At 34.3% G+C, this 27,331-nt stretch overlaps 2 protein-coding genes across 5 annotated transcripts in view; one reads left to right on the plus strand and one right to left on the minus strand.

Annotated features, from left to right (window-relative positions):
- GRIK2 (glutamate ionotropic receptor kainate type subunit 2) overlaps window positions 1-27,331 on the minus strand; it is a 649,287-nt gene that overhangs the window by 287,701 nt on the left and 334,255 nt on the right. The gene's annotated exons all lie outside the window — the stretch shown is intronic.
- LOC132500096 (cAMP-regulated phosphoprotein 19-like) lies at window positions 10,360-10,745 on the plus strand. The gene has a single exon (XM_060114972.1). It carries the CDS (start codon window positions 10,388-10,390, stop codon window positions 10,724-10,726), a length of 339 nt encoding a protein of 112 aa, XP_059970955.1. The 5' UTR covers window positions 10,360-10,387; the 3' UTR covers window positions 10,727-10,745.

The raw sequence follows: 27,331 nt of genomic DNA on the forward strand, positions 1-27,331 counted from the left end.
CACATTTACACGTGATATAGTGTATCAGCATATTGAGATTCTGCAGCAGAAGCAAATAAGTTGTTCTTTTTAATGAAATGAAAAAGAAACTAATAAAAGACTGACTAGTTTATCCTTAGCTATTATTAGGATAGCCTCTAACTGACATTTCACTTATTGAAATTTATGGATCTAAAAAAAACCTAAGGCTATTTACAAATAACTTCCAAATAATTATGCAGATATTTCTTCAATAGTCAACTAATCACAGTTCATATAGCTCATCACTTATTATATTTATATAATATAGATAATGCTGGTCCTCTTCAAAGGTTTTTTCAATACTATAAGTATTATATTAAAAGTAAAATGACTATATATTTCAAAATTCTATTTCTAAACAAATGTCATTTGATAAAACTATTTTTACAATATGAAAAACAGAACATACAATCGCATCAAAACTATGCTTCAATGCTTGATCTTTTATGTATGAGAAAGATCAGAATTGCTTTCTTTCTTCGCTTTTCACAATCCTATTTCAGTGATTGGTAAAATCAGTAGCTCAGGATCTGACAAATAGTGTATCTCCATTTTTCAATTCTTTGAAATGATAATCAACAAATAACATTATAGTTAGTGAATAAAGACATTTATTAAGGTGAAATATAATACACCTAGAAAAGTCTGTAAAACAGGAAATCAATTCCTATATGTGTACTATCCAATCTACTTGGATGAAATAAAAACATAAGTTCTATAATTTTATAATTAGTACGCTCTATGCATACTCCATGGAACAATTAGCCATTTTAACTCTTTCAAAACAATAAAATTAATATCTAAGAAAGGATTTGTATAATTCTGTGGGAGTTTTTGTGCATGTGTGTATGTATGTATGTGTAGATAGACAGAAAAGTTAGAAAACTGGGGAAGAACATACTTCTTTATTAAATGTATAATCATGAATGCTGATCTATGTTACTGATGCTAAATGGTTTCCACTTTAATGAGCCATTTTAAATGAAATGGTTGCCTGCAATTAGACATCTGCAATCCAAGGAAAGCAAGCCAACTCTGTAGTCTGGCTGCCAGAATTACAGTGCATTCCTCAGAAGAACAATGAAGAGAAAGAATAATTGTAATTATAACATATACATCTTTAATGTCCTGTGGTTGAAAGAGTGTGCAAAACAAGGCTTCTTAATGTATTTAATTGCTAACTGTTAATAAAGGGCTGTCATAAAAGAGTTGCTTTTAATGTATCCATATTCTATTAGCAGTATTACTACCCAATAGTTATGAAGTAACTATTTTAACAGCAGAACCTGCCAAGAAAGGGTAACGGACTCTTGCATTTTATGAGCCTCAGCTATTTGTTTAGGATCACAAGTAAGGGATCAGATATGTTATGATGTTACTGATTGAAGACCAAGAAAACATCCCTTAAAATATTTGGATAAATATCAACAGAGCTGTATTTGTCATAGATAACTGAGTCAGTTAAGGCAACACATCCATCTTAATAGCATTAACAATATTGAGTGATTACTGGATGTGTAATTAGCCCCATGTTATAAATGAGGGAACCTAGACATAAGTGGATTGAGTAATTTACCCAAGTCCACACAGCTACTACACATCAGTGGTAGTCAGAATTTAAACCCGGGTCTGACTTTAAAGCGCATGCTCTCAACCACTCTATTAACTTAGTTAACTTAATTTCATTTTCTTTTTTAAAAGAATGCCTGGTGCCAGAGATGTGTTTGAAGATCTTTGCTGTGTCATTTCATTGCATGATTTGGGTAAGTAGCTTCCCTATCTAAGCCTCAGTTTCCTCATGTATCAAATCAAAATACAAATATTTATAATGCAGAGTTGTTTACACAGTTTGATGAAATAAGGTTCATTTGTGTCTAGCACATAGTATGTCTGATCTATTATTATTACTGATCTATTATTATAGATGGTCTGATCTATTATTATTACTTAATCGATGACAGTTTTCTGACTCACATCATTTAATTCTTATACCTGCCATGACTGTGATAAATTACTCAAAATAATTTCAAATATCTTTGTTTGGCTTTCAGTTAGATACTGTTTTTATGATCTTGATGAAATAATTTATTGAAATTATTTTTAAACCTAATTTGGATGCATTTGGGCAAGCACCATTTGGCAATTTATTCACAACTGTCTACACATGGGTCAGTTTATCATTTTTGCTTTAGATATTAGTTTGTATACAGTTCTCACCTCTAAAACACACATACACACACACACGCACATGCACGTACGCACACACTTCACGTGCACATAGATAACTCTCAATTATTTACAGGCCATAACTTTGCTTTGTATTTCTAAGCCCTCAGTTCTAGGGGTGGAGCCACAGGGCTCATTTCTCTATTACTATCTCACTTCACACTCTTATCTCCTCTCTAGGGGTGTGTATTTTGTATTCTCTGCACAGCTCAATGAGAAATGGACTGGGCCTTTATTATAGTACAGTCACAAGGAATAGCTCTGAAACCAAGCTTTCAAATAGCTTCACTTTCCCCCAGAAAAGTAGAAATCAGCCAGACAAATCATTAAAAGATAAACGGAATTGAAAGAGAGTGTGCAACAAGTGATGTGTCTATTGTGTACTGGTCTAGTGAGCAAAGACAGCTGAGAGGTGGGAAGCTGGACCAGCAGCAAAGGAGAGTCAGGCCAAGCCACCCACATGCAATCTTCACAGACTCACTTTCTTGATAAGGTTTTTATGTACTCCAAGAATATCAGACATGCCAGTACTGGGCTTTATTCTTTAAAGTATCAAATACACTGTACTATTTTCTACCACCTGTGCATTACTCGGGATAGTATTACTTGAAATATGAAATAATATCTATTTTTCTATGGTTTTTTCCCTTAAAGGGTTGCCTGTTTCTGTGTATCAATTTAAAAAGCATGTAAATCAGAATTAGTTGTCCCATAGTGTTAAATAAGGCATATTTGGGAGAATTCATGTATTCACTTGTCATATAGCTTATTGTCATATTTAAGTAATTGTATACCTCTGAATGAATTCATTAAAATGTTTATATTTTACCCTATAAAAGATAATATTTAATCTGAGAAATATAAAATGTCAGATACTAAAAGCAAAAAGAAAAACACAGTTTAAAGTAAGTATTGTTAAACATTAATATCTGTGATTCTTTCAAGCAGATAGTAAGATTCTGGCTAGGTAAGTTGGCAGGCAGGCCAGTAAACATAACAAATTCAAAATATAAAATTAATTTGTCTCCTTTTCTGACTTGGTTCCTATGTTGTGGAAATATTATAAAAAATAAAATTATTAACAAGTACAGGTTGTCATTTCAAAAAAAAACCTCGTTGTTTAGTATCAACTATATTCTTTTAGTTTTTAAAATATGTAATAGACATACAATTTGACCAAGGAGAAGACAGTTTTGCACATAAAATGCTAAAAATAAATAGCACTCAAATAATTTTATAGGCTCTACATGTATGCTGCACGCAATCATTACTTGAAATTTCTGACAATATGGTACTTCTGATATATGTTCTAATTTCTACCAATATACATTCTTATCTCCATTTGTAGGTACTCCAGTCATGAACGTAACTGTTGTAGGTTTGGTTCCTGTCAAAGCAAATGATTATGAATGTTTATGCTCCTTGCTGTCACACTTGATTCCTGTTTGTATGCATATCTGAATCACAAGTTTATTATCAAGACATAACTATAACCAATTCACGAGGATATTATGCATTCAAGTTTTCTTTAAGCATTTAAAAAATGTAGCAGTTAGATTATCGATTCATTTTAGTACCTTTCATTAGCTTCTAGAAAATCACTACTATAATCTTCTGAATCAACAGACACTATCTTTGCACTAGCAAGCCTTGATTTTCTATTAAATGTAGAGGCTAACCAAACATAACCACTTTTAATGAGGATTAGATCTTTTCTCTGGACACTGTTTGCATAAGAGGGTATCCAACACACAAAGATTATTCTCCAAATCCTCCTACGAAGAGAAAATTACAATAATTATCTAAGGCATATCTTAGTGTTGTCTTAAAAATCCTGAAAAACTAATGGCTGCATTTAAAATTGGCAGGTTGACTTTAAGATTTAGCTCTATTAATCAAATTCACATAAAAGCATTGCTACAAATAAACCTCAGTGAGAACTGGTTATGTAAGCATCGTGTAATTGACATGAAAACCAAAAGCAAATATCATTTACTTTAAGAATGTATGGAATAAATTTTGCTTTTTGGGTTGGATAATCAGGTGAGCACAATATATCACGTTGAAAAATATAAAAATCAAAACAGTCTTTAGACTGTCAGTGACCAGTGCAAAGTGATGTTCTCTTGAATTACAATCAGAGACCTGGGGGCCTTACAAATATTGAAGATGAAAGTTGTACATTTAAGAAATAATGATATAGCTAAGGTAAACATGCATTAAAGCCAAAATTAATCATTGAGTCATTCTTATGATTATAATACCTGTACAGCAACATAAAAAGATATCTTTTCTCAGATGATTTACTCATGAATATTAAAAAAAATTCTTCTGAACAGAAATTAGTAAAAATAATCAGTGTGTCTATTGTCCATAGATGTACATGGCAAATTCAGATAAAGTATCACTTCCTAGTTCAATTTTCTGAGAAATGTCTTCTATTATAAGTCAATGTCAGTTCAGATTCAGTAGAAGTGATTTAGATAAAATATTTCAGAAATTGCAATAGTGACTTAACATTTTATGGAATCCCACAGAACTAAAACTAGACAACCTTCAAAATGTGGGTCAATCAACGACTCAAATCTTCTTCCTAATGGTGTTTCTTTTGGGAAATCCCACTCTGGGAAAAGGTCAGACAAAAGGAAATAAATCAATAATTGCTGAAGTTCACTTTGAAGGACCACATATTTGGGGTATAAGAGCAGCAATTTAATATATGAATGATTATTATCTGTGAAAAGCCATAAGCCTGGGTCACTGTCTCAAAGTAGACATCAGATACATTGAATTTACAAAGTAAAGGTGAAAAAACTTTTATGGAGTTTAATGCTGGTAGAGATGGGAGCATAGCAGATACACTAATATACAGAGAATAAGAAAATGAAGATAAGACAGAAAAGGCATGCCCAAATCGCAGGAGTTACCATGTCCTTAGAAAATTACAAATAAATGATAAGGTATTTGAAATGTAATTCAGAAAGTCTTTTATTTTTTATATTTGTGAGCATTTATATCTATTATATGTAGTTTTTACCAATTACACTCATTGGCTCTGATCACACAAATATGCACCTGTAATGTTGTATAAATATATATTTTTTCAATAGATCTTTATTGGAGTATAATTGCTTCACAATACTGTGTTAGTTTGTGTTGTACAACAAAGTGAATCAGCCATATGCATACATATGTCCCTATATCTCCTCCCTCTTCAGCCTCCCTCCTACCCTCCCTATCCCACCTCTCTAAGTCATCGCAAAGCACCGAGCTGAAGGTAATTTATAGGATTAATTTTAAAGTAAACATTCACTACTTTATTCACTTCTGTCCTGTTTTAACCAATTTGGCTTTCTCCATTTTACTTTTGAAATTTTTATTTAACTATAGATGACTTACAATATTTTGTTAGTTTCAGGTATACAGCTTCAGATTCTTTTCCACCATAGTTTATTACAAGATATTGAATATAGTTCCTTGTGCTATATAATAAATCCATGCCTTCTCACCTAGCCAAATGCACCCATGCATTTTATGTACCCAATAAATCCATTCTGCCTGGTGAATAAAGACTATACCTACGACAAGGGTGACCACATAATTTATCATCCAAACTGAGGCATTTTTGAGAATGGTAGGGAGCATTATTAACTATTGTACTATAACAACCAGGAATGTCCAGGACACAACAGAATGTATGACTACTCAACCTAAGGTAAATGTGGCCACACTACAACTTCATTGAGGGTTACTATAAAGACAATATAAATGGGACAATAGCTACTGACCTATCTAAAGGGTACATATGCTTTCAATTTATTTTTTTTCTTTATAAGGGGCCATGCCATCCTCAACTTCAGTAGGAATGTAATCTTCCAGTGGTAGGACATTTTTCTCTACTGAATGACATCTCTAAACTGATTAAACATGGCATCGATTCTTCCACCCCTAGAACATATTAAGCACTAAATGATTCTAGAATTGCTTTTAAGCTGTTCCAATTTTCTCCGAGTTGACATTGGCTCAGACCTGGCATTTCTCAAGAGGATAAAAATATTTTAAATGAGTTTTTGCAACAGATATGGTAATGATCTTTATGATTGCTGTAGGTTTCTTCCAAGCATTTAAGCCTGAAACAATTATTGCAATTAAAAATGCTAATTTAACAGAAAGTAAGAGCATACTCATTTCTATTTTTAAAAAGCAAAGACTAAACTGTGAGTTGTTTTAAATCAATAATTACCATGTCCTTAGAAAATTACAAATAAATGATAAGGTATTTGAAATGTAATTCAGAAAGTCTTTTATTTTTTATATTTGTGAGCATTTATATCTATTATATGTAGTTTTTACCAATTACACTCATTGGCTCTGATCACACAAATATGCACCTGTAATGTTGTATAAATATATATTTTTTCAATAGATCTTTATTGGAGTATAATTGCTTCACAATACTGTGTTAGTTTGTGTTGTACAACAAAGTGAATCAGCCATATGCATACATATGTCCCTATATCTCCTCCCTCTTCAGCCTCCCTCCTACCCTCCCTATCCCACCTCTCTAAGTCATCGCAAAGCACCGAGCTGAAGGTAATTTATAGGATTAATTTTAAAGTAAACATTCACTACTTTATTCACTTCTGTCCTGTTTTAACCAATTTGGCTTTCTCCATTTTACTTTTGAAATTTTTATTTAACTATAGATGACTTACAATATTTTGTTAGTTTCAGGTATACAGCTTCAGATTCTTTTCCACCATAGTTTATTACAAGATATTGAATATAGTTCCTTGTGCTATATAATAAATCCATGTTGTTATCTAATTTTATATACAGTGGTGTGCATCTGTTAATCCTATACTCCTAATTTATCCCTCCCCCTCCCCTTGGCTTTCTCCTTTTAATTTCACTATAACCATCTCCTCTCAAATCAAACCAGTTTTCTAACATTCAGAGTTTTGTCTTTAGTGTTTTAAGTCAAAGATTTACTTAAAATATGACACATTAACTCATTTCCCACACATATACAGCCAACTGGGCAAAGTAGTAAAAGCAGAAAAGGAATGATGTTGAGAAAGGAGAGATAATACAATCAGTGCTATCAGAAAGTATTTTAACTATATCAGTGGTTATATAGACACATTTAGTAACTCTGTACCATATGAAATAAGAAAAAGACAGCAAGAAGAGTTAAAGGAGAAAGACTTTATAATATATAGTAAAATTCTCTGTGGATATTTTCTTCATAAGATATTAAATTCAGCTAGGAAGGAAGAAATTTAACTTCTCCACTTAGCTCTCTTATATTGTTCAACAGCAATGTCATATTTTAAATTTATATCTATTTATTATTTGTTATAAAAGTGCTGTTGAGTTTCTCACGTTTCACTGGATTTTACTTACTAATTATTCACTTAACTAGCATACTGTTTAGCTTCCTCAGCTGTAAAAAGAAGGTGGTCACACCAATTGATCAATAAGGTTTTGTTCAACTCTAGGATTATGATCCTGTAACTATAGATATTACAGTGTAGTACAAGTAACCACAGCCATGGAGGCAGGCAGTTGCTAGATATCCCTGACATAAATACATTTTCAAGTTTCTGGTAACCGGATTGCTCAGAAAATGTTGCTGGGCATTTTGCAATCTATTCTTATTTTTGAGATTTCTAAAATAATTTTCTATCTTAGATGCTACAGTGGAAAATTTTGTCATTTTGCCCATATGACTCATAGTTGAGTTCTATTATGTGTAGAACAGAATGATAAACACTGTCTCTTATTTGTGTGTATATGAAAATTTTACTTTTGCAGTTTACATAGATTTAGTTTCTGTGAAACAACAGACTTGTAAAGAAAAAGATAAATGTTGAACATGAGTCATTTCTTTATCAGTCTTGGCTGTCTTATTATCCTTTGTATTTGAAGATGACACTACTGACCCCACTCAAAACAGTGCATTTATTTGAGTTATTTTTTCTAAACGTGACTATGAATTTAAACTACCCACCCACACTTTCTGTCTCACCTATAGCCAGGCATGACCAAGTGCATCTTTCTATAAGGTATTTGGTAAAAGGATACAGTTTCTGGATATGATGTTTTTAAAATGGTCAAGGTGTATATAGCCCTGAGTAAGAAGGCCTGGCCCCTTAAAAGAAGAGCTGGCAGTAAAAATGACTGCCTCCTCAAATTATTCTGTACTGATTGCATTTTACATTGCTAGCTCTCACATCTTATCTATTCTCTACTGTCGGCTTTGGCCCCATACTTTCTTGGTATCCAACTCTGATGCCACCATCCTACTTATTTCCTTGAATAAGGAATTAGGAACCTCCCTCCTCACTACCGTCTTGTCTCGAAGCATTTCATTCCTTTGGTTCTCAATTTGCCTAACAATAAACAATTCCAAAAGTGGCTTTTACATTTGGCATCAATTCCACCATGCACATAGTCCAGGTGAACTATTTGGCTGAGGAGGAGGTGAAGTACTATAAAATGGAACTAAAAACAAACTTTGAATCACTGGCCTTGTACTCATTAATACCATATGTAAATTCAACAGGTATGAATTGTTATCCCATCTATTCACTTTATTCATACAAACAACATTATCAGTAATAAAAATGGTGAAAGGTATATAAACACAACCACATGAAACAGAGTCAAATGCATAGCTTGTACTTAGATCTGAAAGTAAAAAGAAGATGGAAAAAAACAGGCAGAATGAGCACATTTCAAATATAACATTCTAAAGTTGAAATAAAAGTTATTTTTAAAATGGATGAGATAATAGAAAGATCTATTAGATATAGGCCCTAGTCTACTTCTACTGTAGATAAACAGTAAAATCTTTAGTTACTAATCTCCTCATACCATAGATGTCTTCTATTTAAAAGAGGAACGCTACTAATTACTATATTTTTCAGAAATATCCAACATGTAGATGTAAATAATAATAACACCAACAACTATAACAGCAACATATTTATTCCTTACTACTAGTACTTTTAATAAAGTAAAAAACATTACTGACCCCTCCTGTTAATGAGTATACTGAGGCAGAGATGGATTCAAATAATATTTTTTGAGATTACCTAGATTTAACTCTTGTGAAAAAATAAATCTGAAGAAAATAGTGAGTGAAAGTATTGAGTTCCTTGAAAAGCATACAATGTAATATTGGATTTTCTTTAAGGATAGTAAAATAGATGAAAAATGAATGTTTTGTATTAGCCAATATATATGTTGCATATAAAAATGTCAATTCCATAGCAGGTTACAAAAAAGTTAAAGGCATAAAATGCAAATAATGGAAAGGCCAGTGCAAAGAGGTATAATTTATAAGAAGGGGATAAGGACAACTGAAATGTAGAATAAATTATTGGGTAAAGGAGAAGAGAACATGCAACAAAAATAATAGTTTATTTCTGTGAAGTTGTTGCTGTAAAACCTACCTTTTAAAATGAAAAAAAAAAAAAAAAAGGGACATTCACATGTTTGGACAGCAAAAAGTGAAGCAACAACCAGCAAACTAAATTGTCCTGAGTACCTACAGATTGAAAGTAACTTCCTGGTTTAAGAAATGGCAACATTATTAAAAATTTCTCATCCTGAAAAATAAATGGACATATTAGATACAACTGCCTTACCCAAAAGGTCAATTCCAACCTTTCAATTTTGCTAGTAAACTGGGAAATTACAAGATTGCTTACTGATCAACTTCCTAAGTCTTGGCATGAGTGTAGTATTTTTAAAGTGAAGGAGCCAATTCATCTCTGACATAAGAAATACAAATGCTAAGATTCAGCTTTTAAAGATTTTGTAATATAATCTGAAAATAATTCTTAATATGACGCTATTTTATCTAGCAGCAAAGCAAGGATAAAAGTTTTGCATTTTAATTATTTTTTACTTGTGTGCAAACAGAGTTCAACACACATGTTTTTTCTCCTTTTAAAGTTGTTTTACTAGAAGGCCATTTGAAGATTGATTTTTCCATATCTAAGCAAAGCTTAGATGACCGAATTATTACTTATTATTTTCAAAAGTACATAAAAACAGATATGCTATGAGGAAAATGATAGTAGTAAATAAATACAGGCAGAGCGGGAGAAGCGGACTAAGAGGGAGCAGTATGTCCGCGGAAGTCCCCCAGGCAGCCTCCGCGGAGGAGCAGAAGGAAATGGAAGACAAAGTGACTAGTCCAGAGAAAGCTGAAGAAGCAAAATTAAAAGCAAGGTATCCTCATCTGGGACAAAAGCCTGGAGGTTCAGATTTTTTAAGGAAACGATTGCAGAAAGGGCAAAAATATTTTGATTCTGGGGATTACAACATGGCTAAAGCAAAAATGAAGAACAAGCAACTTCCTACTGCAGCTCCGGATAAGACAGAAGTCACTGGTGACCACATTCCTACTCCACAGGACCTTCCTCAACGGAAACCATCTCTTGTTGCTAGCAAGCTGGCTGGCTGATTAAAAGAGCTGAACTGCATGAATCTTCTAATTCCCTTTATTTCTCCTTAATATGTTACTTCTCCACTTTTTATTTCCTTTCACTCACTAAGTCATTTGAGAGTTATGGCTTTGCAGGTAGTGGTAGTGTGTGTGTAAGGGAATATACATGTGTAGAGTTTTGATTAGTTTAACAGTGCACTGATGAAAAGAACATGTTAGAGCAATGTAAAGTAATCTACTTGAAGATAATTGTATATATTACCTAACTCCTAGTGTAGGGCTGGTTCCAACAAGTAACAAGCAAGTTTTACAATTTTAATGTTTTGGCTTTCTTTAATTCATCTTAATTATAGCTTTGTATGTTACTCTTATTTAATGTAACCTCTATTGTATTGATTTCTTCTGTATTTTCCTTTTGGATTTTGTAAAACAGAAGTTTAAGACCACAAGTTAGAAGGTCACATATTTCAATTAGAAGAAAGGTCACATATTTGAAACACAAATAGATGGGGCTTCAAAAGATTTGTATCCTGTCCTTGAACTTGAATGGCCTTAAATCTGTTTCAGCTTTAACAATAGAATTTTACTTGGGCAATATTTGCCCATTCTGGTGTAACTTATGTGACTCTAGTGCTTAACAGCTGCTGTTGAAGCTAGTATTCTTATTCAGTTCTGTAGTGTTAGAATACCTTTTGTTGTTGAAGATGTGAATGAAGTGTGCATGTGCATCGACTGCTGAATTCACTTTTGTGCCATTTTTGTAAATACAGTAGTTTTGCACAACCAAAAAATAAATAAATAACTAAATAAATAAATACAAAGAGTCTAGCATGTTTTGGCAGGGGAAATATCAATACAATGGCCCAAGGTACTTTCAAGACCTAGGGCAGAAACACCAGGAATTATTAATAGATGATGCTACAACTGTACATTTTAATTTAAATCTAAATTAAGGAAAATTCTGTTAGCTGAATAGAATATTTGTTTAATAAGATACAAATTAACTGCTATGCTTAAACAAATGATGAAATAAGATACTCAGGTATATTCAACCTATATACTATGTGAATATAGAACATATAGAAGATAAGAGAAAAATAATTAATGGGAAAATGTTTAAGGGGAAAATGACAATGAAATTAACAATGAAATGAAATTTTCAATGAAAATTTGTATATTTCATATACAAATGGCAGTTTGAGTTGACAAACATCAACTCTCTAAGGGTGTCAGGCTAGGCCTGTCTCATGACATTGGGAACACATTTAGTATACAGTGCCATTTCCTGCTACAGTTCCACAGAGGGATGAATGACCCAGGTGGCGGCGGGGAGGGGTAGGGAAGAAAAAAGAAAATCATCTTGACCTACAATAATTATTCAATAGAAACAAAAACAAAACAAATAACTTTCTTAAAACAAATCATTGAATGATTGCATTTATCTTTAATGCAAGACAGTCTTTCATTCTTTCTTTTCTTTCTTTCTGGACACATACGAGCTCAAAAATATCATAACAACTTGTGCTCCTTTGTGAAATGAAAATAAAGAGCAGTGCCATAACCACAGTGGCTCTAGAAGGAGAGTCAATGGACTAGTGAATGGGAAAATCATCTGTTTTTCAGATTTTACTTTAACACCATTACATTCCTCCAGTGAGCTGTTATCTGGTAGAGGGGGTCTTAATCACCTCCTATGCTAGCAGAAAACCTCCATGCCTTTAGTACAGCTATTCATATTATAATGTGCGATCACCTCCACGCAAAAATTCCAACTAAAATATACGCTTTCCCAGCACAGCACTGCCATTAGTGCATCTAACTTCCCACTGAACTCCAAAGGCTTAATGTTATTCTATTCCAGCCTATTGAAGGCTCATTATTTAATCTGGGCTACTTGATGGTTCACAGTTACTTAGTTAATTTCTCCCCATTTCTTTTTCCTGTTGGGTGTTAGTCCCTTGGTGTAAGACATACACAGGCATAAGTAAATGATATAAAGTCAAATATTACCACTAGGTCATGTATATGTTTGGCTAGCAGTGAAAATATATTTTGTTAACAACTCCTCTGCTCTGGCTGCTATATAGTTAATGGTGAGAGGCTGTGAAAGGAAAACAACAACCAATGGGCCTAGAGAGAATGTGTTTAATACTTTCCCAAAACAGCTGCTATTTGATTCAGGAAATCTGCCATGCAACAAATTAAAAATGCTTAGGACAATTATGTAGTCATGAAAAGAAAGCCCTTGCAGTATGTTGCACATTTCAGAACATACATTTACATGGCTTCTTTAGAATATATTCAAATGAAAATATTATATATATATGTGTGTGTGTGTGTGTGTGTGTGTGTGTGTGTGTGTGTATATATGTAGTTCTTGGGAAGTACAGTGAGAAAATCATGGAGCTGAGAGAGAGAAGATGGAAATATTGAGATAAATATATGTTTTATATATTATCAAGTTTATATTTTGCATGCTTAATCATTACAGAAAGTCTCATCAATCTGTATTTTCTTTAGAGGTATTGTCTTATTGGACAAATTACATAATAAACTGACGACTTTAATCAGAAGACAGCATGTCAGGGTTAAAATTCCTCTGTTGGTTGAGGATCATGTATCAGACTTAGTATCAAATCTCCACTTCTAAGAAGCACTACAAGAGGACAAACTCAAATTACCTCTCCGGGCCTCAGTATCTTCATCTAAAAACTAACATGGTGAATTGGATAATCTCAAAGGCCTCTTCTGTTATACAACAGTAGAATCCTCTACTGGCAGTGTGATCTAGGAAGGATTTTTCTCAATACACTGGGAGAGGCACAGCCCAGATAAGGGAAGGATGGCTGTGGTTGGGTTATGAAATTCATAACCTTTCCTCCTTCTTCATAAAAATCTTGTACCTTGGAGATAATTTGTAATACTTCTATATTTTCAATTGTTCTCGGTATATCAGTATTCAGTAATAGTAAAAAGACTACTTTACATCTAAATTAAGACTTGTATGTCTGACCTTTTCTCTGATGTGTGATATTTGTCACTATTATCCACAGAAATGCTTATAAAATAGTTCTTCTAATTTCTCTGGTAATCATGCATCTGACAGTTGTTTTCTAGCTGTTTTATAGTGTAAATATTCTCCCTCTTGATATATGTCCTAATGTCTTAGAAAATTGCAAACAAGATTACTTTTTATTTTTCTTAAAGGGCACCTAGAATAAGATAAGTGAATTTGTCAATAGCAGAGTTGAGCCCTGCTGAAGTACTCAATTAGTATCAGTTTGTTGTTATTTATATTTTATCTTAATTAATGAAACATAAAAACAAACACTGCAAATCCAAAAATAATTGAGTGGTCCAGACAAGATAACAATAAAATATTGCTTTGCTGGTAAAGCAATATGGGCAGGAGGGTAAATAAGCCATTAATAAGCCATTATTAAGAAGAATGACTAATATAATTTAATACAACTTTATATGATTTATAGGAACTAGCTATTTATGAACCTGTGTAGCACAGTTTAACAAAGACTAAAGCCTTTTCCCAAAATACATACAGCATTTTGCTAAATCCATAAATCAATTTTCAAGAATTATTAAGGATTTAATATATTATTGAGAATATCAGTTGCCTTATTTTCAATGATAAATTTGAACTGGTAGTATTTATTCATATATTTACACATTCAGTACGTATGTACTGAATTCCTCTTTAGTATCAAATACTTCGGTACCATCATGGAAGGAAGTACATAAACACACACACGCACACACACATTCCTTGCTCCTAATCCCACTAACCATATATAAGAACAGAGTTTTATTAATTCTGTTAAAAGCAAAACAACAGGCCCAAAATGGAGTCACTTTTGCTAAGCCCCACCTCACCAAACTGAGACTTAATCACAGTTTTGGAATCTTAAACCAGTGAATCAGGAATTGCCTGATCAGCACTAGTTAGGTAATCTGCCTGACAGATTCTTGCCATCCCCTAAGGCAGCGGTTCCCAACCTTCTTGGCACCAAGGACCGGTTTTGAGGAAGACAATTTTTCCACAGATGGGGCGGGGGAGGGGGACGGTTCAGACGGTAACGCGAGTGATGGGGGATAGTTCAGGCTGTAATGCGAGCGATGGGGAGCAGCAGATGAAGCTTTGCTCGCTGCCCGCCGCTCACCTCCTGCTGTGCGGCCCGTTCCCAACAGGCTGCAGACCGGTGACCGTCCTCTGCCTGGGGGTTGGGGGCCCCTGCTCTAAGGGAAAGTAACATTGCAATAAGCTACCTGATATTTGGCCTAGTATAACTTCCTTATTCCTGCTCCCTTCTGCCTAGAAAAGTCTTTCATTTTGTACAGCTCCTCAGAGCTCCTTTCTATCTGCTAAACTGGATGCTGCTCAATTCGAATTGATTTTTGCTCCAATAAACTGTTGAAAAATTTAACATGCCTCAATTTCTCTTCTAACAATTCTCGTTGCAATAAGTGACTTTTTTTCCTAAAGAAAGTCCTTGTAATACATTTAAGGAATCGTTTTTTTCCTAATTAAAAGCACATCCTGTAAGTTCTGAATCCTTACAATTTGTAATTTAAGCTTGAATATATCCATTTCCAATGAAGGATCCGTCAGCGTTAACACTCAGAAGTATGAGAGGAAACAGAACTTTCTTATTATTAAAGTTTTATTTTACTTAAAAAATATGTTACCATTAGGGAAAGAATGAAAGCTGAAAGGCAGTTTACTTTCCCATGAAGGTTTGTCAGCTATCCAACCTCCTTGTCTCTTTTTGCTGATTTCATTGTCTGCTCCCACTAACGACTCCTTTTTCTATACCTCATTCACAAGGCTGGCTAAACCAGAAACACCCCTAGAACAAATCCAAACACTTTCCATTCTTCTTTCAAAAATCCATTTCCTCCACAAAGCTGCTTAATTAGATGGAAGTAAAGTGCTAATTTGCTAAGGGGGGAAAGGTCATTTGCATATCAATTCACACTCTTTTCTCCAAGTATTTATAATTAGAGAGCAATCAACAAGCTTTTGAAGGCTGATAGAAGGGGGAAGATGATTCCTGCAGAGATTAAGGAGCCTATAAAGTATAGAGAGGAAAGGGCACTGCAGAAGAAACCAGATGTCCTTATGTTGAGCAATTAATTTAACCTTTTGGAATCTCAATTTTTTAGATATAAAATGGGAATAATTGTGCCTACTCTAAATGTTTCATAGGATACGAGGATTAAGTTTAAAATGTATACGGAGCCAGTACAAAAACATTGTCTCTCCATAGGGTATCAGTGGAGTCAGTAAGAAACCATTTTTTAATCCCTTTTACTCACATTACTTTCTCTGCAAATAGGAATTAATGCATTTACCCTAAAGGAGGTTAGATATTTTTGAAAGATTAAAATATTTAAAATATCTGGAGAATAATAGGAATTAATAAATAAGTACTTATATGGTTACTATTTTAGATCCATATTTCATTGTATTTTAATGACTTTTCTAATCAATCAGAATATCAGAATTTCTAGAAACTTCCCCAGCTATTGCCCTTTCCATATAGTCTATCTTTCCTCCTCACTAGGTCCTGCCTCTGCTGGAGGGAAACATCTAATTGAACCCAGTTATATTTTTTGCTACTGCCCCCAAATGATCTCTTTACCTTGTTCCTTTCCCCCACCCCTCAACTATTAATTAATTATTAATTAAACACCATTCAGGTATGAAAACTATTGTCTAAAAGAACATTAGAAATGATCTGGGCAGGTAACTTTCAAACTGTATTCATGAAGTCTTAGCTCTATCCATAGATGCTCAGGAGTTGACACAGGAGAGAAAAAGTAGAAAGTTAGCAAAATGGAGACAGAGAAGAGGAGGAGGTGGAGGGGCTGGGGTGGGGGAACTGTGAGCTAGAAGAATTGGATTTCAAGAGTTCTTTCAGGATTTCCAACAAAGACAATCAATTTTTATCTTGAATAACACAATTTTGTTAAAACATACACTCACATAAACTACAACTTATTTAGGCCAAAGATTATTATATATTTAAGAAACATAGGGACAAAATTAAGAACGCAAAGTAGGTTTATGAACAGAACTGGAATTACAACCAAAGTGTCAGCATTCCCTTTCCATGGTTCTTCCACATTCATTACTGAATTTCAACAGTTGATTTTCAGCCTTTTCCCACCTTCCTTCCTCCACCTGCAAGTGTGCTACTTGGGCAGCTACATTAGAAATAATTCTCCTTCATAACAGGATTAATGATAATCACTAACAAACTCTCACATATCTTAAGCATTGACGGGCAGTTTTTAGATTATATTTTACTCTTGGTAGAATTAAAGATGTTGATTTAATCTTGAATTCCTCCATGTAAACCAGACTCAACTACTGGCAGTTTCCTAAATATTCTGTACTGTTATGCATTGATATCTCCATGACTTCCGGTAAGCCACTGTCTCTGACTAAAACACTCCCCATCAATCTTGCCTTTCCTCTTGTTTGCCAGTGAATTCATCCTCCAAGTCTCAGCTCAGCCTCACATGCTCTGTGAGGGCTTCCTTCAGACCAGACTGCACTCTCTGGATGGTCCCTCCTTATCATGAGCTCTATTTCCATGAGCACTTAGCACCCTGAATGACAGTTATTTGTTTACAGGAGCATTTACACACTGGTCCATGGCACCTGGAGATACGCGATCTTACTTCATCTTCATTTGGTCTGTGCTTAGGCAAGAGTCTAGCAAATGTCAGATTTGCAGTGATGTTTCTTAAGTTGAACAGAAGATAAAGAGGAAACTTAAAATCTTTATAAAAATTCCTAAACTTCACCTATAACATTTCAAGCAAAGCCCACATTTGTGGTATTTTTGTCTGAATTTATTTTATATTATTCATTTCCTGACCCTCTAAGTGAATTAAAAATTTTTTAATACAATAATATTAGAGTCAATAGTGAAGCCATTCAAAGTATGCTCTTAATATTGAGTCACATGTTTATACATTTTTACCTTAATGTATTTCTTTACAGGATAATTGTATTTAAACTTGGAAAACACTTCAAATTACTATAATGTTTTGTTTTAATATCATAATGCTTCATTTGCTTTATATCATAGGTTATTTTAAAATCAATTCATCTGGGTTGGAATTCAAAATGACAATAATCATTTTTAAGAATTTTAAGCAGAGAGGTGAACCACACTAAAGATAAAAAGAAACAAAATGGCAACAAAACACAGGATTTGTAAAAAGTGAAAGGAATTGAGAAGTGTTAAAAGTGAAACTAGACATTGTATATAGTAAAAATTAAACTTGAGAACAGATGTATCAAAAACAAAAGAGCAGGGCTTCCCTGGTGGCGCAGTGGTTGAGAGTCCGCCTGCCGATGCAGGGGACACGGGTTCGTGCCCCGATCCCGGAGGATCCCACGTGCCGCGGAGCGGCTGGGCCCGCGAGCCATGGCCGCGGAGCCTGTGTGTCCGGAGCCTGTGCTCCGCGACGGGAGAGGCCACAGCAGTGAGAGGCCCGCGTACAGCAAAAAAAAAAAAAAAAAAAAAAAAAAACAACAACAAAAAAAAAGAGCAGTTGTGTGTGATCATCCCTTAAGTGAGTATCCAAAGAGAAAATCCCAATGGATAAGAGAAAATGTTTTAAAAGTTAATGTCAAATGTTATTGAAGGAATTTCTCTAAATTAAAATATTAGAGCCAATTTTTTTTTCTTTTGTGGTACATGGGCCTCTCACTGTTGTGGCCTCTCCCGTTGCGGAGCACAGGCTCCGGACGTGCAGGCCCAGTGGCCATGGCTCACGGGCCCAGCCGCTCCGCGGCATGTGGGATCCTCCCGGATCGGGGCACGAACCTGTGTCCCCTGCATCGGCAGGCGGACTCTCAACCACTGTGCCACCAGGGAAGCCCTAGAGCCAATTTTTAAAAATCAAAAGTGGGGGCTTCCCTGGTGGCGCAGTGGTTGAGAGTCCGCCTGCCGATGCAGGGGACACGGGTTTGTTCCCCGGTCTGGGAGGATCCCACATGCCGCGGAGCGGCTGGGCCCGTGAGCCATGGTCGCTGATCCTGCGCGTCCGGAGCCTGTGCTCCGCAATGGGAGAGGCCACAACAGTGAGAGGCCCGCATACCACGCAAAAAAAAAAAAAAAAAAAAAAAAAAAAATCAAAAGTGTTAAACACTCTTCTGAGAGAGAGATGTGGAGTAAGGTACAACAATTTATTAAAAGCATGGGAGTCAAGGCATCAAAAATGATGTTCATTCCTGGTTACTAATGACTCAACAAATAAAGGTCACAAAAGTCTTGTGGAAAGTATTTCCAGCAGTTATTCTAAAAATTTATTTTTTAATTCGTTATTTTTAGAGGTATGATTGACATTTTAATTTTGGAGGTATGATCTTTTTGATTTTCCTCATATTAAAAAATAACTTTCCAACAGTTAAGAGAAGCATCTTCTGTAAATGCTCAAAGTTGAAGCGCTTTATCAGCTCAGAAGGAGTGCCTTGGCAACCTACCACTATTCCATAGGACCTCTGTAAATAACAAACGTGTATGCTACTCTAAAATGCATTAGACATTTCTTTGTGTTTCAATGTAAGAAAAGAAGGGGGGATTTATTTCACTAAGAAGGAAGCTTATTTTGAAAGCAATAAACTTCATATGACAGTTGAAATAAAAAGATTTCTAATTTTAACTTAATCTAATATAAAGGAAAGAAAGCAATCCTTAAGTCAAGGGTTCTTAGGGTACTATATAATTCACCCTATCCCATTTTCACTTTTAGAGAAGAGAGAATAAGGTGACAAAGGACAGCTAGGTTGCTCTCTTTGCTCCAAGATAGATATTTTAAAAAGACAAGGATTAGAGGGCTTAACTATCTCGGTCACAAGTGGACATAAGTTTGCTTATTTCTAATCACAGTCACTGAAAAAAAAAAAAAAAAAACAGGTTCTGATTACCAAAGAGATAGTTTAAACACCAGTACAGATGCTAGCAAGAAATACATAGCTGCTCATCATGCAGACTTAGACTGAGAAGTAGCTGGCATAGAAATGTCAAAGTAGCTTCAATGAAAAGAAACCGATTTATCATCACCTTTCACCAAATATCTATATAACTTAATAGGCCTCATTCTAGAAGATAATAAAGCCCACTTTGAGTTTTTCCTTTGATAAACATATTTATTGAATAACATCTATTCATTTTTTTACTAAAAAGAACTTACATTATGACGCTGTATATTTGTACACAAAATATCCCATTGACTGGGGTCTCCACTAACACAATTACCTGAAGGAAGTTAGTATTCTGAGTTATCAAGAAAGCAACAGCTCCACTAATAAGTCCTTATGGAAACAGCACTCACATGAGTTATAATACGTAAAAAAGAAAAGGTCAGGAGGTTTCTTCATGCATACAAATCAGCAATGATGACAGACATCATTCCTCTAAATAGAAGAGTGGTGTAATTTTTATTTTTAAAATGAACAGTCTCACAACCTAAAAGATAGTGGGCCTTTAGTCATAGCCATATTTTTTCTGACAGTCTTCCCTCCTACACTTAGAAAGAGGACTGTATCCATACGTCCCCTTTTCTTTATTCTTTGTAGCAAGTTTCCATTGTAAAATGGAAAATTGGAGGGTTTTTGTTTTCTAATCTTTACCAAACATTTTAGAATTATGTTTTTCTTATATGCTCAACCCAATATTAGCATAGAGATCGGCCTAGCCTCTTGAAGAACTCTGCTTTTTATGAGGAAGCATATAAAATATCTGAGGAAAAAAGAGTTCTGATCATAAGATTAATTGAATTACTGTGTCCTTTATGTGAATTTTAAAACAGACAACAGCCTTGCACCTAAAATCAATTGGAAACTATAGGTAAGATGTGAACAATGTGCTGTTGAACAGTATGGTTTGAGTAGGAATCTAGTCAGTTAGTGACACTGGATGCATGTGAGAATAATGTGTCCCTCGATGGTGATAAAAATAAAAACTTAGCTCAGATACCTTATTATCCAAAAACACTTTATCACCTGAACAAAGCATTTAGATAGTTATAAATCTTTACTAGTCACACAATATCAACACCTAGTTAGCAGAAAATGAAATATATATCACCTAGCTCACTCTTGGGAATCTGGCTTTCTCACCCTCAGACAGACATAGAAAGCCTACTGCATATTTGATATTGCATAACAAAATTAAAATTTTTATTGCAGTCCACCTGGCAAGTAGCTCGTGTCTGTTACTCATAAGAAAAAAAATGAGAAAGTATATAGTGATATTCTAAACCAGTGCTTCTCCAAGCTTAATGGGCATACACATCACTGGGGATCTTGTTAGAAGGCAGATTCTGATTCAGTAACTCTGGGGTGGGGCCTGAGATTCTATCTTTCTGCATTGATACTGATGCTCCTGGTTGGTGGACCACACATAGAATAAAAAGGTTTGAAATGATAGCAATGAACTATAATCCTATGGCCTAAACAAAAGAACTTCACTGTGTTGAGGAGTTAAATATAATTTTTTCTATGATTGACTCCATTCAATTTCAATTATGTTTCTAATCATGATTGAAAATTCTAATTTCAGCTTGGCTGAAAATTTACTCAGTCATTTGGAGTGATTAATTTGACCTATCTAGAGGATAATTTATAGTTCATATTCTACCATTTAGAAAGCAAAATAAATACAATCTTAATATCAAATTGCTGTAGAAATATTGATAGAAACAACGACTACAAGGTGCTTTACTAAATGTCAAGTATAATGCCACAGTCTAGCATTTTTGAGAAAGAAATCCTACTTGCTAGCTTTCATCATGTAATATTTTGGCCAATTGCTGCTGCCTAAAATACATGGAAATGCCACCATACATTTTTAGTTATGATACTTAGAGTTCAGACCTTAAGTGGAAAGTTTCTACTGATTCTGGTTTAGCTAACATAACACACTTCCTCTTTTGATCTTACTTGTAAGTCAATAGTATACTTTGACATTCATATTCTCATCACAGCATTAAAGAAATTTTATCTGGATGCCTTGCTTCGGAAGGTTTGGATATAAGCCACTGGCTTCCCAGGAAGTAATGTATAAGTAAGGAAAAAGCTATATAAATTCAATTGTCTTGTTTAATGCAAATCACTGCATTATGTACTTTATTAAAAGTTAATATTACTATCCCATGTTTAGAGAGATCATGTATAAGCATATGGCCATGAATATTACTCTCCAGATTTTATATTAAAATTATGAATTTTTTGTATCTCAAATTATGGAACCAAATTTAGGACACAGATGGACAAAATGTAAGCTCAGGATGATTTTAAAATATTCTTTTGTGGGATTTTTTTATATATTTGGCATCGTATTTACTATACAGTCAGTGAATTCCATCATCACACTGAATTTATCTTGAAGAATGTTTTAAATCTTTCTAATGTTAGTTCTAAACACTCATAGTTTATCTTCTAAAATTCAGCAGCCAATTAAGCTGCCAATGCTAAAAAAACAAAAGAATAGCAAATGCTAACTGGCATAAATAGGTTCAATCGTAAAAGCCAACTTAGAAAAGGTGTGTGTTTCCTTTGTGTATTCCTATTATTTCCCCAGTGATTCCTACTGTTCCAGAGAATTCTTACAAATGGGACACTCATAACGGGTGGGTGGCCATCTGAGGGTGTCCACACTGCCACACCAGCAAGGTTCCACGCATTGACTAGAAACCTCAAGATTACTAGAACCCCAACTAAGTGCCAAAGACAAGCAAGATAAAAACAGTGTAAGTAAAACAACATGGTTCTTCAGAACAATTATTCTAATTGGATATAAATCTAAATACACTCATTTAAATCACACTTACCTTTTTTTATCTCAATTTCTCTCACTTCTCCCACAGAAAATAAAAGAATGTTTTCACCCTGGTGCTCCTACGTTTCTCTTCTGGATATATGTTTTTTAAATATCTAAGTCTACATTTCCCTCAACAATCAGTATTTATTGACTGCTTACTAGGCACTGTGGTAAATGCTTTGCACAGGTTGACATTCATGGTTTCATACACTTATCTTAAGAACCTTATGAAGTAGATGTTATCTCTATTTTTCAGAAGATGAAACTGAAGTTCATTTATTTATTTATTTATTCCTTCAATAAATAAAGTTTGTTCTAGAGGCAGGGGCTACAGTGGTAACCAAGACAGGCAAGATCCTTGCTTTTGTAGATCTTACATTGAGACGAGAGCCATCAAACAGTAAACATATAAACAAATAAAAGCTGTGAGGATAATAAAGCAGGTGACATTACAGTGATTAGAAGGGAGTGTTTCTGCAATGAAGATGGTCAGGGAATGTCAGAGGAAGTGTGATACTCAAGATGAGACCTCGATTACAGAAGGGATCCACCAAATATAGATGTGGAGGTAAAGGAACAGGAATACTCCAATATTCCACCACAGTAGATAATCTCCTAAGAGAAGGATTCTCCTGAAATATTTTGAGCCAAATGCCAGAGGTGGATAACTTGCTTATATAACAAAAAGGGAGAAAAATATAAAGGTTTCTTTATAATAAACATGTGGATAGCCCTGTATGAAAGCAGTAGGACTCCTAAAATATATAAATTAATGGTTTAACAATGTTTCATCCCAGTTTCTAGGTAGGGAAATAGATATTGGAAGTCTCTATGATCTTCATTAAAAGAGTTACACTATTCAGAGTTTTGGTAATTGTTAAGAGTAGTTAAGTGGCATATAATCAGGAACTTTTAAATTATCTTCCCTGTTCACAACTAACCAGAGCTCTCATTCTCATAAGGCTGAGCCTTCACTTTGAAGTCTACATCTGTGATGGCACTGAGGCATTTCATTTCTCCCTGGTTTAACATTAGAAATAGAAGGTAAAGTGTCACAAAATTGTTTTGAAGTGTCATCTCAACTGTCAAAATGCCTACCAATTTTCCTGGTTAATGAGAGGCAGATTAAGGCAGATTTATACTTTAAATAGTTTTTCCAACTGTCAAATCTGCAAGGATAGTCTTTCAAGAATATTGGTTATCAGTTTGTTTCCTGTGGAACATACAGACCTCAGGTTTAGAATGAACCCCCATGGAAAGTAAGGAATCCTAGGATGGCAGGATGAGTGAGCCATAGGAGGGGCTATGAGCAAACCTCAATGATAATACTCCTCTGCCTAAAGTCAGCTCCAATCAAACAAAATTTTAGTTATTATGGAGTTTTATTTTGTTCTTTCATCTATAGATTAAGTATGACTCAAAGATTTATAAAAGAGAGAAGAAACAATTAAAGGTCACGAAGTTTAATCACTTTAGTTTAGTCAAAGCACAAACTAAAATGCTACATATATTTAGCTGTAGGTTTTCCCAAAACATTTACATAAACGTGGTCTCATTTGACCCTCACAGTCAGCTTTTGTGGTGAACTTTACAAGCCCATCTGACTGATGAGAAAACAGAGGTTCAAGTCACCTTTCCAGTGACACATCGCATGAAAGCCGCAAAGCAAGGACTAGAATCCAGGTCTCTGACTGCAAATCCCCTGCTCTTCCATTTCACCATTACTGTCTCACACTCTGCAACTGTCTCATCATCCCAAGAAATGACATTTTAAATACTTTCTGTTTGAAAAGATTTCAAAATGAGGACTCCACAATGGGCTCTTCTTATGCTTCAAACATAATAAATGTCATCCTGATCAAATCAGCCTATGACCAACTATCTCTGACAGTGGCATTGATGAATGTTTTGTAGAACTTTTTCCCTCTCATGATGTAATCCCAGAGGCTAAGGGTAAACCCAGAACACTCTTGAACTGACACTGTCTGGAAGCTCTTTCCCTTCCAGAACCAAGTCTGCATATTTCAGCTGCATAGACAAACTCTTACGAGAGCAAAGCTGAACATTAATGGCAAGAATTCTCTGCTTTCTATCCCACAGAAATAGCAGATGACTCTTTGCCATCCTAGGCCTTTGCCAAAACCTGAAGCTAAGAGATAAGAGGCTAGCCAGAAATCACAAACATAAGGTTTTCACCCTGCAATCCAGTCACTATTAGAGCCATCAGCTTAAGGCTCTAGCCATACCTAGACCTTGCAAGGACCAGTTATTCAGCTGAGAGGATGATACACAAGCCTATTTATTTAATGAAAATTTCCCTTCCTTCAAATTTATAGCATTTTTTCCTATACTAATTGGAAAACAGCTGCTTAAATCCTTTTACAAAACAAAGTAAAGGATTAAAGGTAAGTTCATTGGTAGACAGCTAGATAAATAAAAGTGTAAACAAACATAAGTACATATAAATAATATGATAATAATCTGCCTTCTAGATAATGAGCTTTATGTAGATTCAAAAGTTATTAGGTATCTTTTTAATTTTACTTTTCTAACTGACGAAAGGAATAAAATAGTAAGAATGCTCAATCTGGAGAGAGTGTGGGTAAGAATGCACCCTCAAATATTGTCAGACGTTGTATGAGTTTCCTAGGGCTGCCTTAACAAATTACTACAAACTGAGATGGCTTAAAACAATAGAAGTTTCTTCATGTGGTGTTCTCCTCTGTGTGCATGTGTGTTTATGTTCAAATTTCCCTCTTCTTACAAGGACCTCAGTCATATCGAAGGATAGCTGCCCACCCTCAATGACCTGATCTTAACCTGATTACATCTGCAAAGACTCTATTTCCAAATAAGGTCACATTCACAGGTTCTAGGAGCCAGGACTTCAATACATCTTTTAGGAGACATAATTCAATCCATAACAGAGGAAAACTGGAAAACTATTATATGAGGTTTGAAGAGTTATCTGGAAATACACATCAAAATTTAAAACATGCACATATTTGATCAAGTGTACCATTGTTAAGAACTTATCCTAAGGAGGTAATAAAAATGTTTATGGAGATTTATATTTTCCATAGGAATGTTTATTAAGTAACTGGAAACAACGTAAATATTATCAGTAAATTATATACCTATACATTTAGACTCTAGTAATTAAGAAAGATAAGGCAAGTAAAAGAAAAAAAAGGACAATGAATTCATAAATATTAAATGAAAAAGCAAAGTTACTGAACACCATGTATAGTGAAATTAATGTTAAAAATATATTTGTGGGTGGGTTTACAACTATAAATTATTGAAGAATATATATCAACCTGTTAATGGAACTATCTTTGAAGATTTGTACTACCCAATTTATATATTAATTTCTTAAAATAATACTCTTTATCAGAAAAAAATTAAGATATATTTTAAAGATACAATTGCAAACTAAGAAATGTTGGATTATGCTTATTTCAGTTTATTTTTCAATAATAGAATTCTTCAAATAAATTCCATTGTCTTTTACTTTTTTACTGAGATAGAAATTGACTTTTAAACATTCTATACCTCAAGTTGGGTTCTGTGTTGTAGGATCTACAATAAACTCTATTAAAGAATTTAGTAGTGTTAAATACAGAATAAAAGATTCTATCTACAAAGGGATATTACAAATTGTTAGTTCTATTTGGGGACATGTTTATTTAGTCATTCATTTTGTCTGTTTTGTCCACTTATTGCAGTATCTCCAGTATGTAGAAGAACAATAGAAAAACATATATTCTGTTTGTCCAGGGGGTGGATGAATGAAACTTCAATTAACCAACAAGGGAAGGGATAACATCTGATTTGCTTTCCTTGTGTATCGGCAGTTCCCAGGACAGGACAATGCCTGACACGTAATCAATACTCACTATAACTTATTACTGAATTTTAAGAAACATAACTGCATAATGATAACTAATTTAAAAATAACTGTAATAAATTATAATCTAGGAATACTGCAATCTTTGTGATTTTTTTGTGAATCAGACTTTGTTGATCAAAGACTAAATTATGACCTATTAATTAAGATAAAGTAAGTTGAGCACCTTTCAGGGCTTGCTGAGTGGGAGAGCCTATTCATCTTTCTTTGTGCTGTGGGGTTTTAATTTCAGAGGGACGATACTATCACAATTCTTTAAATTTATTTAATGCATTTTTAAGTCATATGGCTATTCTCAATTAACTCATTATTAAATCTATGTGCCTTCTAATCTGATTGTACTATTCTCCATGCTTACTTACAAGTTTCCCTCCCTATTTTGTTGAACACTGCTGGGCATTCCTCATTAAAATATAATAATCTTCTTACAATTTTGAATTAGTTTGTTAACAGTATTGTGTCAAATGAAAACATGTTTATTTGCAAACACACATAAGCCTACACTGTCCTATAATCAGGACATATGTTTAGATTTATTTGTTTATTTAACTGCTGTTGTTTTTAATCTAAGACCATGATGGAGCTACACAGTCCATCCTTGGTCTCTCACCTGATAACACTTATAGCTCATGGTTGGTTAGGATGGGCATTATAAACTAAGGAAACCAAGAAAGAAAATCTACATCCCTTTGACAATAACTCCACTAAAAGGCTCAATATCTGTATGTGTAATGGCCGTGGAGATCCCGTGCTCAAATCTTCCTTCAAGACAAACTGCTACAGGGAACGTAGCTGATTAACAGCTTTCAGCTTCTGCGCCTTTGTATGTACCACTGAGTTCACTAAAACATATTT

The sequence above is a fragment of the Mesoplodon densirostris genome, chromosome 12 (genome assembly GCF_025265405.1).
Source record: "Mesoplodon densirostris isolate mMesDen1 chromosome 12, mMesDen1 primary haplotype, whole genome shotgun sequence".
Classification (NCBI taxonomy): Eukaryota; Metazoa; Chordata; class Mammalia; order Artiodactyla; family Ziphiidae; genus Mesoplodon; species Mesoplodon densirostris.